The sequence below is a fragment of the Teleopsis dalmanni genome, chromosome 1 (genome assembly GCF_002237135.1).
Source record: "Teleopsis dalmanni isolate 2A chromosome 1, ASM223713v2, whole genome shotgun sequence".
Taxonomy (NCBI): domain Eukaryota; kingdom Metazoa; phylum Arthropoda; class Insecta; order Diptera; family Diopsidae; genus Teleopsis; species Teleopsis dalmanni.
This window is the reverse complement of record NC_051846.1, coordinates 12,056,520-12,068,272: the sequence shown is the minus strand read 5'-3', so window position 1 is coordinate 12,068,272 and position 11,753 is coordinate 12,056,520. Positions and strand designations below refer to the sequence as shown.

Genomic DNA, 11,753 nt, shown 5'->3' with positions numbered 1-11,753 from the left:
TTTATATTTCTTTATATTTTCCTGACATATTACTAGACAAAATTATATCAAATTTATCAAAATGTTTGATAGTGTTGGAGACCAAGCGACACACACATCCACATCTGTTGTTTATTTAATTGCTTGAGTTTAGAGATTGATTCTTCAAATATAAAACATTTTTTAATCTAAAACAATTTCACATTTCGAATCACTATTGTGTTAAGAACTCTTGCACCAGTGTAATTTTTCTCATCCAATACAATGTCTACTATGGACAGATAAGATATTATCTTCTCCAATATAGAAACAGCATTTTGTCAGATCAGGCATAAACATCTTGTTCAGATGATAGCTTTATTATTGATGATAGTTTATTATTTTCACAAGGAATTTTTTGTGAATTTTTGCAGAAAACATTAACAAATGAACGGATATTTCAATGCCTATTAAGACAAAAGCTCTCTCAAAATACAGTTATTAAGTCCAAACAAGTTCTCGAACTTCGCTTGTCTTATATTCTGAAAAGAAATATACAAATACAGCTATACAGCTATTGACATAAAAAATAATGTAAAAGAATCTAAATTTTTATGATATGTGTACTCTGTTATATATCTCGACATTCTAAAACAATTTTTAAAATTTGAGAAAAAATAAGTAGTTTAACTAGTTAACATTACTAGTTAATTAATATCATACAGAGAATATAATTCAGAGAAAGAAAATAATTTTATATTTCAATATTTAATATTTATTTAAAAACATGATCTTACTATAGATTTTTGAACACATTCAATTTTATTCCTATTCATCTATTTTTATATACCTTATAACATTCATATGCTGATAAGAATTCAATTTTATTATTACATAAATAAACATTTAGATATATTGACAAATGTATCCACTACAAATTATTAAACTACATTATTAACTAACTTATATCATATATATTTACCATATATATATAAAAGCGTTACGTTTGCAATTTTAACTACTTTTCGAAAATAATTTTAAAATCGTACCATTCTTTTAATGAATAATTTTAGTTAAATTTCTAAATAGCATATGTATGTGCTTGAGTTATCACATTAAATAAATTTTTCGTTTAATATATTTTTTAATAATTATTTATATATTTTCATATATATATCGAGCAAATATCGAAAGTTTTTTACAGATACTTCTGTTTATAAACAAATTTAAATATACAATTTTTTAAAATTTGGTATGCCTCTCAGTCTTGAAAATTAAAATTCAAATATCTCAGTATATAATTTCGTATATATATATATTATAATTATATGCAAAGTATTTTTTGTATAATTTTATAAACAAATAAATAAATTATTTGTATACAAGATAATTTTGTATTTTTAAGTCTCCATTTAACACATAGTATTTGGATTACATTTATATAAAATTCGCATGCAAATATAGATCGTAAAATTTCATTACTATAATTTATTAAAACATATACTTATTTAGCTAATAATTTAGTATTTTTTATTTTTAAATTAACTTTCCTAGTTCGTTTCGTTAAATCGATGTTGATAAAAGCTTTGAAAACATTTTAGTTTCTCTTAGACGGATCCAAAACACATAATTTTTTTAAACAATTCATTAAAAATTAAATCATATATCCGAACTTATTTTTAAAATCAACTATTCTTGAACCCAATATAAATTTGCCTAATTAATTCACTACGAAGCTCATTAAATTATTTTTCACATAGTTTACTTGAAAATTTTTTTGTATGTTGTGTTGCATACGTTTGTATTTAATTAATATTGTTATTATTATAAAAATAAATATTTAATTCTTTTTTCATATCGTACTTAGAAAATTTTTTAATAACAAAACAAATTCTTATAACAAAATTTAATTAATTATTCTAATTTATAACCGCGCTTATTCACATCATTTACCTTTTACTAAAACCATTGTGCCAGTGTTGGAAACGGTTCAACTTTCGGCAATGATACAATTAATTTCAAAAAAATTCTGAAGCAACTGTTAAAGCTCTATCAGGTTATTCATAGCTAACGGTTCCATGCTTTCGTTCCAAACTACTGAAATTCGGCGTAAAATCTACTAAATATATAGACTTCTGAAATAGATTAATATGTATTGAATTAGTTAGTAAGAAAGTATTTTTAAATAATATGTAATGCTCTTCCCATATGTACTGTCTACTATTGTAATGTCTATATATTTCTATTGTCTTTATATTCTTTGGTAATTATGTTTAATGCATATATACTAATTAATTAATTAGCACATAACTCACTTTTTGTTAGACAAATTTGAAAACCTACTACATCCGATTTTTTTTATCTAACTTATACTTATATATGTTTCTTTTAGTATTTAGACCAATTCTTTATTATTCGCACTTGATGTATTGGTCTAAACAAGTGTTACCTACAAACGTGTTATTTCTGAAACCGTTTCAACTTCGGTACCATTTAATGGTGTTGTCAAGGTACCAGCATCTGTTGTAGGTCTTGGCAAATGCGAATAATAACCAATTTGGCAATTGTTTTGATGAGACATTTTTTGACTCTGGCTTAATTGATATTGTGCTGCTTTCAGAGCTGCCTGCTGTTGCTTTGTCATACAATCACAGCTACTTATATCTTGAATTGGAGTTGAAATCAGTTCTTCTGTAGATTTGGCGGTAATCGTTGTTGTTGTAGTGGTGGTCATCTCCTCTACAAATTGTGCTGGTGGCGGAGCATAATTCTCCACATCTGTATATGTCGAATAACGTCCATAAGGATTCTTGCGTGGTATGGAATGACGTTGTTGTGCAATTTGTAATTTAACCGTCGGTTTCACGGTGACCGTATCCAGATAACCATAACCGAATCCGTAACCACTAATTGCTTTGGTAGTTAAATTATCCCAAGATTTGGGTTTGTGCACATAAGCAGTATTTGGATATATTTGTGAGGGCTGTATTTGTGTTGCTGTGAGTTGATAGCGCTGCTGATAAACACTATGTATATGAGGATGTTGCTGTATATTCAATTGGTGTTGTTGCTGTTGTTGTGGTTGTGGTTGTGATTGTGGCTGCTGGTATGATTGCCTAGACTTAGTTGAATGCTGTCTAGAATTCGCATTCTCACTTTTGGGATCCCAATATAAAGTATCAGTGCTCAAGGATGTTGTATAGGAAGTTGAGTCTGCAGCTGCAAGTTCACTCGAAGTACAGGAATGCAAGCTACAATGACTAGCTAGTCCAGTTGTAAGATCAAAGTAGCGAGAACGTATGCTACCGCTGTGTGAGTCACATGCCGGATGCTGACGGTGATGTTGATGATTTTGTTGCTGTTGTTGTGGCTGCTGTTGTGTCTGCTGTTGATGCTGTACTTGATTGTGATGATGATGTTGATGGTGATGATGATGTCTGGAAGTAGCTGGCGAAGCATTTGCTTGTGATTTTGGTCTTGGTGGTCTCTCTTTGGATTCTCTCTCACGTTCCCTGTGTTTGTGTTTGTGTGTATGTTCCTTGTGATGTCGAGTACGTCTACGAGATGGTACACAGTGTGTATCACAGCATGGGCTTGCTAAATCGTAAGCATCTAAGCTGACATTATCACCGGTGACAGCAGGTGTAGCAGATTTTTCAGATGACTTCCACCTAAAGTGACCAATGCATGGATTACACGAATGACCATGACAGTGTTTACTTGGTTTTTGACTCTTTTGTGGAGTTGTTTCAGTTTTCTGTTGTTGTTGCTGCTGTTGTTGCTGCTGTTGTTGTTGCTGTTGTAGTTGTTGTTTACTCGGTGGTTTATGTTTTTCACATGTTCTAGGTGGTGGTGCTGGAGCCTGTGTAACAGATACGGAAGTTTTTTGTTGATTTGTGTATTGTATACCACCACTTGCTGTATCTATAGATTCTGCGCGTGTTAGTATAAAATGTTGTTCACTTGGGCTACGTCGTACGCCATCGCCTATGCTTACAAAATACTCTGCACTATTGCTTGAATTTGATGGTTTCAGCACATAACGGTAAGTGGGATCCAAGTAATGATAGGTGAGCATAAATTGTGCTGGTGGTGGTATTATTGTCTGCTGCGATTGATGTCGGGCTATATTTGTAACATCTTCAGTCGATAATGTTGGTCGGTAATATGGTAAATTTTGTGTTTCATCTGTAGGTGAAATAGTAATGCCATCGCCATCAGTAGGTGAAGTAGTAGCCTTTTTACGTGCCGGTAAACTGTGTGTCTTCCATTTACCTTCTAAAAGTTCGCGTTCCCTTAAACAAACTCGCTCCAATTCATTCATTTTACTTTGTAACACGTTTTGTAGTTGTATATATCGCATATGTAGTTCCACCTAAACAATTTAGTAATTTGTAAATATATTTCTTATATATTATATGTACTGAGTATATATGAATTAGAAAATGCTTACCTTACGCACACAATCTTCGAAAAGTACCACCATACGCATACGAGTTTCACAACTTTTTATAAAATTAACTAAAGTCTTATGATCAGCCTTTTCCATATCAATGCCATTAATTGACAATATGACATCACCCTCACGCATACCGGCTTTATAAGCTGGACCATCATATTCAACATAATCAACATATGTTATCATTTCCACTTCTTGATCCTTTTTATAATGTATCCCATAACTTTGCAAGGTAAAACCGAATGTGTCTTTTTTCTTCTCTACAATAATTGTGCGACGTCGACGATCTTCATCAGGCTTCGATGCAAGGAAGCGATCGGACTTGACGCGCCCCAATATATGAGTTGATTGAGATAACTAAAAACATATATATATATATGTAAGTTACTTATTAACATATAAAATATTTATTTTATAATTTTTTATATATATATATTTTTTTTTGGAGTATTTAAATAGTATGAAAAAAAAAATTAAATTGTGGTCTTTTAATAGTTTATATTATGCTATAAAACATATTTTAGAATATGTTCATTAATTGTGAGTTAATTACTGATTGTTTATGACTACTTTAAATAATTTATGTGTTTTTGTTAAAAAATAACAACAGTAGGTCACTTCAGAGATAAAAAAATTTAAGTAAAAGAAATTTACCGCAAAATTGATTAAAAATTATAACGGATTCAATATTTTTGATTCGGTAGACGCAAGTAGAAAAAGCGGTAAAGGTCATCCACATCATCAAGAGAAGAACCAGGTGACCAACGATTTGGGCGCGCTCTGTACTACCAATAGGCGACAGTAAGCCATTGATTGGGTTGGCTAGCAAAAGCTAATAGATGCGGTCAAAGACGACTCACGAAATAAGTAAGTAAGTAATAAACTAAAAATTTGAAATCTAATACAAAGGGAAGTGAAGAAACCATTTTGGAGTTATTGAGGATTAGACTTTTTGAGGAGTGGACTTTTCTTTGATATTCCATATCTCAATTTATAGAAAAAATTGTACTGGTTGAGAATTACGCAATTACCAAAAAATGTTTAATTAATTTTACTTTATTTTACGATAACTCTTAATGCAAAATTCCAATCAAAGTAATATATTTAACAATTGTTAATTATTATATCATTTTTCAAGCCAAAAAAAAAAGAATTTTCAGATACAGCTAACTATATTCTATATACTTTTTGCCTAACTCAATTCAACTCAATTTGACGTTAAATTACAACTTATGTTTACAAAATATTGGTCTCGCCGTGCGAGTCTTGGAGTAACATTAGCATGACTTTTGCAGTATTACGTTCCTAGATTAGGTTCTATACATAAGAAAGAATACATAAATCATGCAACAAATAATGCCTCTACAAACAGCATAGTATGGAAATTTAGCAATTAAAAATAAAAATATAATTAATTAATTAAATTATTCCACGGCTGGTTTATGATTTCGTTCTAATATAAACACAGCAAGTAAAATTGTTAATAAAAACTTTCATAGCAAAGTAACAAAACTCCAGAAAAATGTGCTAACATAAAAAACAAGTACGGCTTTGGATCAGTTGGTTAAGGAGCACTGACTCTGAGCTTCAAATTTGGCAGGACCCAAGTTCGATTCCTGGTACTTGCAGTCTCAAAAACTTATATACGAACAAATTAAATACAAGAATTATTTCCAAGACCACTGATGATAAGTATTTGGCAATACTCGAAACAGCTGTATGGTCAGCCAAAACCTCAATTAATTAAAATAATATAAAATGAAAATGTTGTAGTTCACTACTGTTCGAAAAAACCGCTTTATTTTTATATTAATAATTTTGTTACATATGTATACTTATATATATTAGTATTCTTCTATATATTTTCACACAACATAAATGGTTGTAAAATTAACATTAAATATTTTACACTATTTTTCTTACAGATTTGCGAAATTATTATCCTTTTATTAAGAACAATCTTCATAAATTATCCTTAAGCTACGAGTATATTAAATATTAAAACTCATCATGAATTTCAATTGCAAAAAGAGAAAATGGTAACACAGTGAAGAACTGGGAGCTGGGGGCCCACCACTAGTAAATAAAACAAGAACAAAACGCACACATATGAAAGAAAAAACTTACTTGTGTGTTTATACAGTGAACGCAAATTCACAAACACAAACACAAAAACAAAAACAAAAGCAAAACAAAAGCAAAACAAAATTAAAAACAAACTAAACTTTTACTAACACATACAAACGGGCTTTTGTTAAGCGAAAACTTTTAATTTCATTCTTTTATTATTTCCTCCACCTTGTCACCTCCTGCGGAAATGCTCGTTCAATTCAAAATAGCAACAATTTTATTAACTGAAGTGAAACTAGACAAATTCGCATGTTCATTGTCATTGACAAAGAAAACTATTTGAAATCGAAAAAGAACAAAAGGGCTTACACTGGCGGAAAAAGTGTAATTAGATTTTAAGAGCGTCGTTTACATTGAAATTGACATTGCATGTGATTGCATTGTCAGAAAGTGTCATTAAATTATAATATTAAATATATTTTTTTAATAAAAATATTTGTCTATACATAAAAATGTTTAGAATAGATAGAAAGAAATATACATAGACAAATTAATTCTAAATAAAGTTCAAATCCCAAAATGTTTAAGTTCAGTAAAGCATATTAAATATAATTGTCGCACTGGACTTTGAAATTAATTAAATATGATTTTTGATATAATTAAAAGCTAAAATTTATATTTTTGAGTTCAATTTTAAAAGCAATTGATTCGTATTATATATTGTTAAATGAATGATCGCAGCTTTGACCCTTTGCATACCTCATAAATTAAGGTGTTTTTATCAGTGTATAAAACTAGAGTAGTAGTAATAGTATTTTAGCTTTATTTTACTAAATTTAAATATGTTATATTGCATAGAAATTTATAACAATTATATTATATATATAAAGCTTACAGCTTTGACATTTTCACCATCTGCCAAAGCTAGATATATGTATATACCTTATCATACAAACTTGAATTAACTCATTAAATCTCTTATCATTATGTTTATATCCTTTAATAGAAAGTATAATATCAATTCTAATATACTGCATTTCATAAAAATACAGTATTTTTTACTGTACAGGTATTTCAACGCCGTAAAATCAAAATATGTGATTATTTACTAATTTCTCATTAAGGCCGTGTGTGAGTTTTAGTAAATTTATAGAAAATTGAGGGAAATAGTAAATTATGTCGGTATGGCAGCGAATGTTGGTATTTACCAAAATTTCAAGTAGGGTAAATTAGATACAAATTTAGTGAATTAGGTATTACCATTGTGAAAATTTTATAAGATGTTTAATAAATAAATTTGAAAACTTTTAACAGAAAAGTAATTACTTTTTATGTTTCTTTCTTCATATTTTAAATATATATGTTTTTTAATAGTTATATCTCATTTATTTAATATTAAATACAAATATTTGGCACAAAATTTTAAGTTACTTGATTTCAAAAATTTCGAATAAAAATGTTTTCCTTTTCTTATACAATATATATGATATCTATATATATGCAATTATTATATATATTAATAGGAATTGGAAGAGATCTATATCTCAAAATTATTTTAAGGTTTGGATTTATATTATATATGACGAAAAAATATCGTTTTGATAGATTTTAGAAAATTTCGTATAGAATCTTATTTTTATAAGTCAAAGCAAATAGGATTTGGAAGAGATCTAGTAAATTTGTAGCAATTAGTTCTTTTAATGTATCGTTTTATCTATCCGAATTCTATCCATTCAAATTGGAGATAAAACTTGCTATCTAGGCGATTGTGTTTTCTTACGTTTGCTTTTAGCTTTTAAATTTCTACTGTCCCATTGCCTGATAATTAAGGATATTTGTTGTCTTGCTGAGATATATATAGATTATAGAGCACAACTCTTTCTTTATTTCTAATCGTGTATTGAACATTTAGAATTTAATATTGTGGAATGAATTTTTTTACTAAGACATCAAGTTGATTCAAATAAGTACTCCCACGTTGTAAATATCTATTTATTGAAATCCACACTATGGGTTTCTTAATTTTTTTTTTAGTTATTTATGAATGTTTACTAATTTCCGTATCTAAAGATTTAGAAAGGCATTTTAAAATTCTGTACATCACAGTATGATTGTAATAATCATACTTTTATATAGCACAACGAAACATCAACTTATCTCTTATGAAAGCATGTATTGTATAATGAGATCTTGACTCTCAATCCTAGTCCCTGGGAGAGTTATTATTATAACTGTCACGATCCATATAAAAAACGCTTGGGCTGACATTCTGCCGATTGAGCAGTGAAAAATGTGTTCAACTACTTGCAACGACGCCTGCGTATGATCTAATGCATCCTCCAACTTAGTAATTTACTTCTTACGTACAATAAAGAAAAGTATTAAATAAGCTTTATGGTTTTAGTGCGATTGAAAATAAAAGATTTAAACGAAAACTCTGTTTTGACTTGGATCTGGCACCTATTAATTTCTGCTATCATACCGCTCACACTCCTAACATCACTACTACCTTCAACTGTTAAAGTTGTTTCGTTCATAGAATACATAAATTTTATTAGATATATTTTATGTATTTTATAATATAAAAAATTCCTTATAATTAACCACAATTTAAAAAAAATAAAATTTTTGGTTTTTAATAGTTTTTAGCTAAAAACTCATACATCATCTTCTATATGCTTAGGTTAGGTTAGGTTGAAATGCCCAATTTCTATTTGGGCTCAAATAATTGCCGTTATTATACCATAAACTAACATTTTGCATACGCGGACTAGAGTTCAGTGTTCCAGCAACACCGAACTATACACATACATTCCAGTAAACTATTTCGAATTGGAGTATTCTATTTTTTAGTGTATTTAGAACAATACAAAACCCAAACCAAGACTCACAAGGCTCTGTGAACTTTAAACCACTATAAAGTATATTCAAACCACTGAAACTCTTAAGAATTTTTAGGTAATTTTCAGCACAAATACATTCACGTCCATTTGAAACTAAAATTGCAAGTGAACTGTGGGATCTGTGAACTTTAAATCATTATAAAGTATTTTCAAACCACTGAAATCCCTAAGAAATTTACATGATTTTCAGCACTAATACACTCATGTCCCTTTGAAACTTAAATTACAAGAGAATTCAGAAATTTAATATTATGTTATATGATCTTTTCTTGGCTCACTTTATAAGTTACATTGTAAATATTAGAGAAGTCACTTCAGGTACTAAGTTCTTACTATATTCTTCCACACATAAAAATACAATAGTTTGTCAATAACTAATAAGTTATTAGCACAATTCTATATCTTTCTTTGTTTAAAACTTTTCTTCTTCAGTCATATAAACTTTATTCTGCTTGAATGATTTTTTTATTTCCAAAGATATCGATTTGATATCTTCTAATATTGATATCTATTGATATTCTTCTGATTTGATTACTACGAAACCCTTTAGTAATATAAAGTTTATTCTACTCGATGGGTTTTCTTACTTCTGAAGATATCGTATAATTCTTCTGATTTGATTATTACGAAACCCTTTAGTTATATAAAATTTACTTTGCTCGATAGGTTTTTCTTACTTCTGCAGATATCAAATAATTCTTATGATTTGATTACTACGAAACCCTAAAAAAGCTGTTATGAAAACAATTAAACACATATGATTTCTTTCCCATACTGTATCCACTCGTGTATGACATAATTAAATTAACTACACGACTTAACATACAGGGTGTTAAATATGTCAACTAACGTAGCTGTTCCCGAAAATAACGAAAACGTGTAACAAATTACTTGACAGTCGATGGATGACCAATACATTATGAACACATGAACTGCTGTGCAAAGCTGTATGAGGTCAATTGGTTGCAGTTAGTCAAATGGACTACGAAGTACTGCGAAAAGCAATTCTACTAATACAAAACGTATACGAAGTTACTTTATACACTTTATAAGGACAAACACTAAGGGGTGCCTACCCTAATTAAATAGAACGGCTAATATCCACAACGAACTAAAATAATTAGTTAAATTAATTTATTTATAGAGTTACTTTCTTATTAATTAATCCGAATTTTTTTTTTTTGTTTTTTTTTTACCTGAGAATAATCGAGTTCCTCATCATCACTGCCGTCTAGACTTTTGTGCTTGTAGTATTTTAAACGACCCAAACTGCCAGTGCCGTTTACGTAATGGTTGCCGCTGCTACGTACACTGCCACTACCCAAACTGGATGAAGGATTCAAACTATTGCTAACCGAGGCAATGCTTTGACAACTTGTGCTGATTGGATTTGCTGCAGCCATTGTGTGATGTGTATATAAAGCTGATGCTGGTGCTGGTGGTGGTGCTGATTCAAGTGAGGACGTTGAGGCTTCAATGAGGCTTGTGCTATTTCGAGTGCTGATATAAGTTTATACTATTACTGATTTTATGCAATTTAATGATTATTTTTGCTAACGTTGTCAAGCGTCTGCATTCTCCTGCGGCAGCGAGGACGAAATTAAGTGTCTTTGACTTTATGCCACAAAATTTACACAGAGCAAATTGCTATCGATTTATTCCTGTGCTGAAAATATGCGTTGCCTTCAGGATGTCTATAGCTTTTTCTGTACACAAACATGATTCTCAATTCTATTATGTGATGTGACGTACCGACTACATTTCTATTTAAAAAAACAATAGGTGCATTTATGCTGTATTTTTATTATTTATTAAATTTTATCATTTATGATATAGTTTCATTCTTTATCATGACTCCTCATACTATTATCGAACTGCAGCGTTTGCTCGGAAAAGTAACATAATGTGAGTTACACAACTTTTGAAATTATTTTATTATTGATATTGATAAAGAAAAAAAATATATTATAATACTCTGCACATTATAATAATTTTTTTATGCATATACATTTTTCAATTACAATATTTTTTAATAACTTCCGGTCCTATTGTACCGCGTCCGTCACAGTTTTAAGCAGAACTGATTCTTACTTAACTGACCAAAAATATTTTGTATTAACCTTTGTGGATGTATGCAAACTACCACTTTTCGTATGAAATTTCATATCGGAGTTTGGAGTCGGTTTCATATTTTGACGGTGCTCAATATGGATTGAGTGCTGAACGGAAGTGCTCTGCCCGCATATGGAAACATGCGCGTTAGCTTTCGGCTGAGTTGCTCTCATTAAAAACAAAATTTATTCAATATTTTGTAAACACACAGCACGAGCAGACATGCAACAATGTAATGATGGGGCACATGT

General features: G+C 29.7%; 1 protein-coding gene across 1 annotated transcript; it reads right to left on the bottom strand.

Moving 5' to 3' along the window:
• Positions 1–1,830: 1,830 nt before the first annotated feature.
• On the bottom strand, positions 1,831–11,078 carry LOC119673071 (myb-like protein Q). The gene is made up of 3 exons (XM_038084290.1): positions 10,587–11,078; positions 4,412–4,774; positions 1,831–4,333 (listed from the first exon to the last, which is right to left on the bottom strand). The coding sequence occupies exons 1-3, from the start codon at positions 10,791–10,793 to the stop codon at positions 2,408–2,410; spliced, it is 2,496 nt and encodes an 831-aa protein (XP_037940218.1). The 5' UTR covers positions 10,794–11,078; the 3' UTR covers positions 1,831–2,407.
• Positions 11,079–11,753: the final 675 nt, after the last annotated feature.

Excerpts from the sequence above, each read along its gene's own strand:
- LOC119673071 (XM_038084290.1), bottom strand. The coding sequence starts at position 10,793 with ATGGCTGCAGCAAATCCAATCAGCACAAGTTGTCAAAGCATTGCCTCG. Across the intron at positions 4,775-10,586 it reads AGGAACTCGATTATTCTCAG|TTATCTCAATCAACTCATAT; the intron begins GTAAAAAAAAAA and ends ATATGTTTTTAG. Across the intron at positions 4,334-4,411 it reads TCGAAGATTGTGTGCGTAAG|GTGGAACTACATATGCGATA; the intron begins GTAAGCATTTTC and ends TAAATTGTTTAG.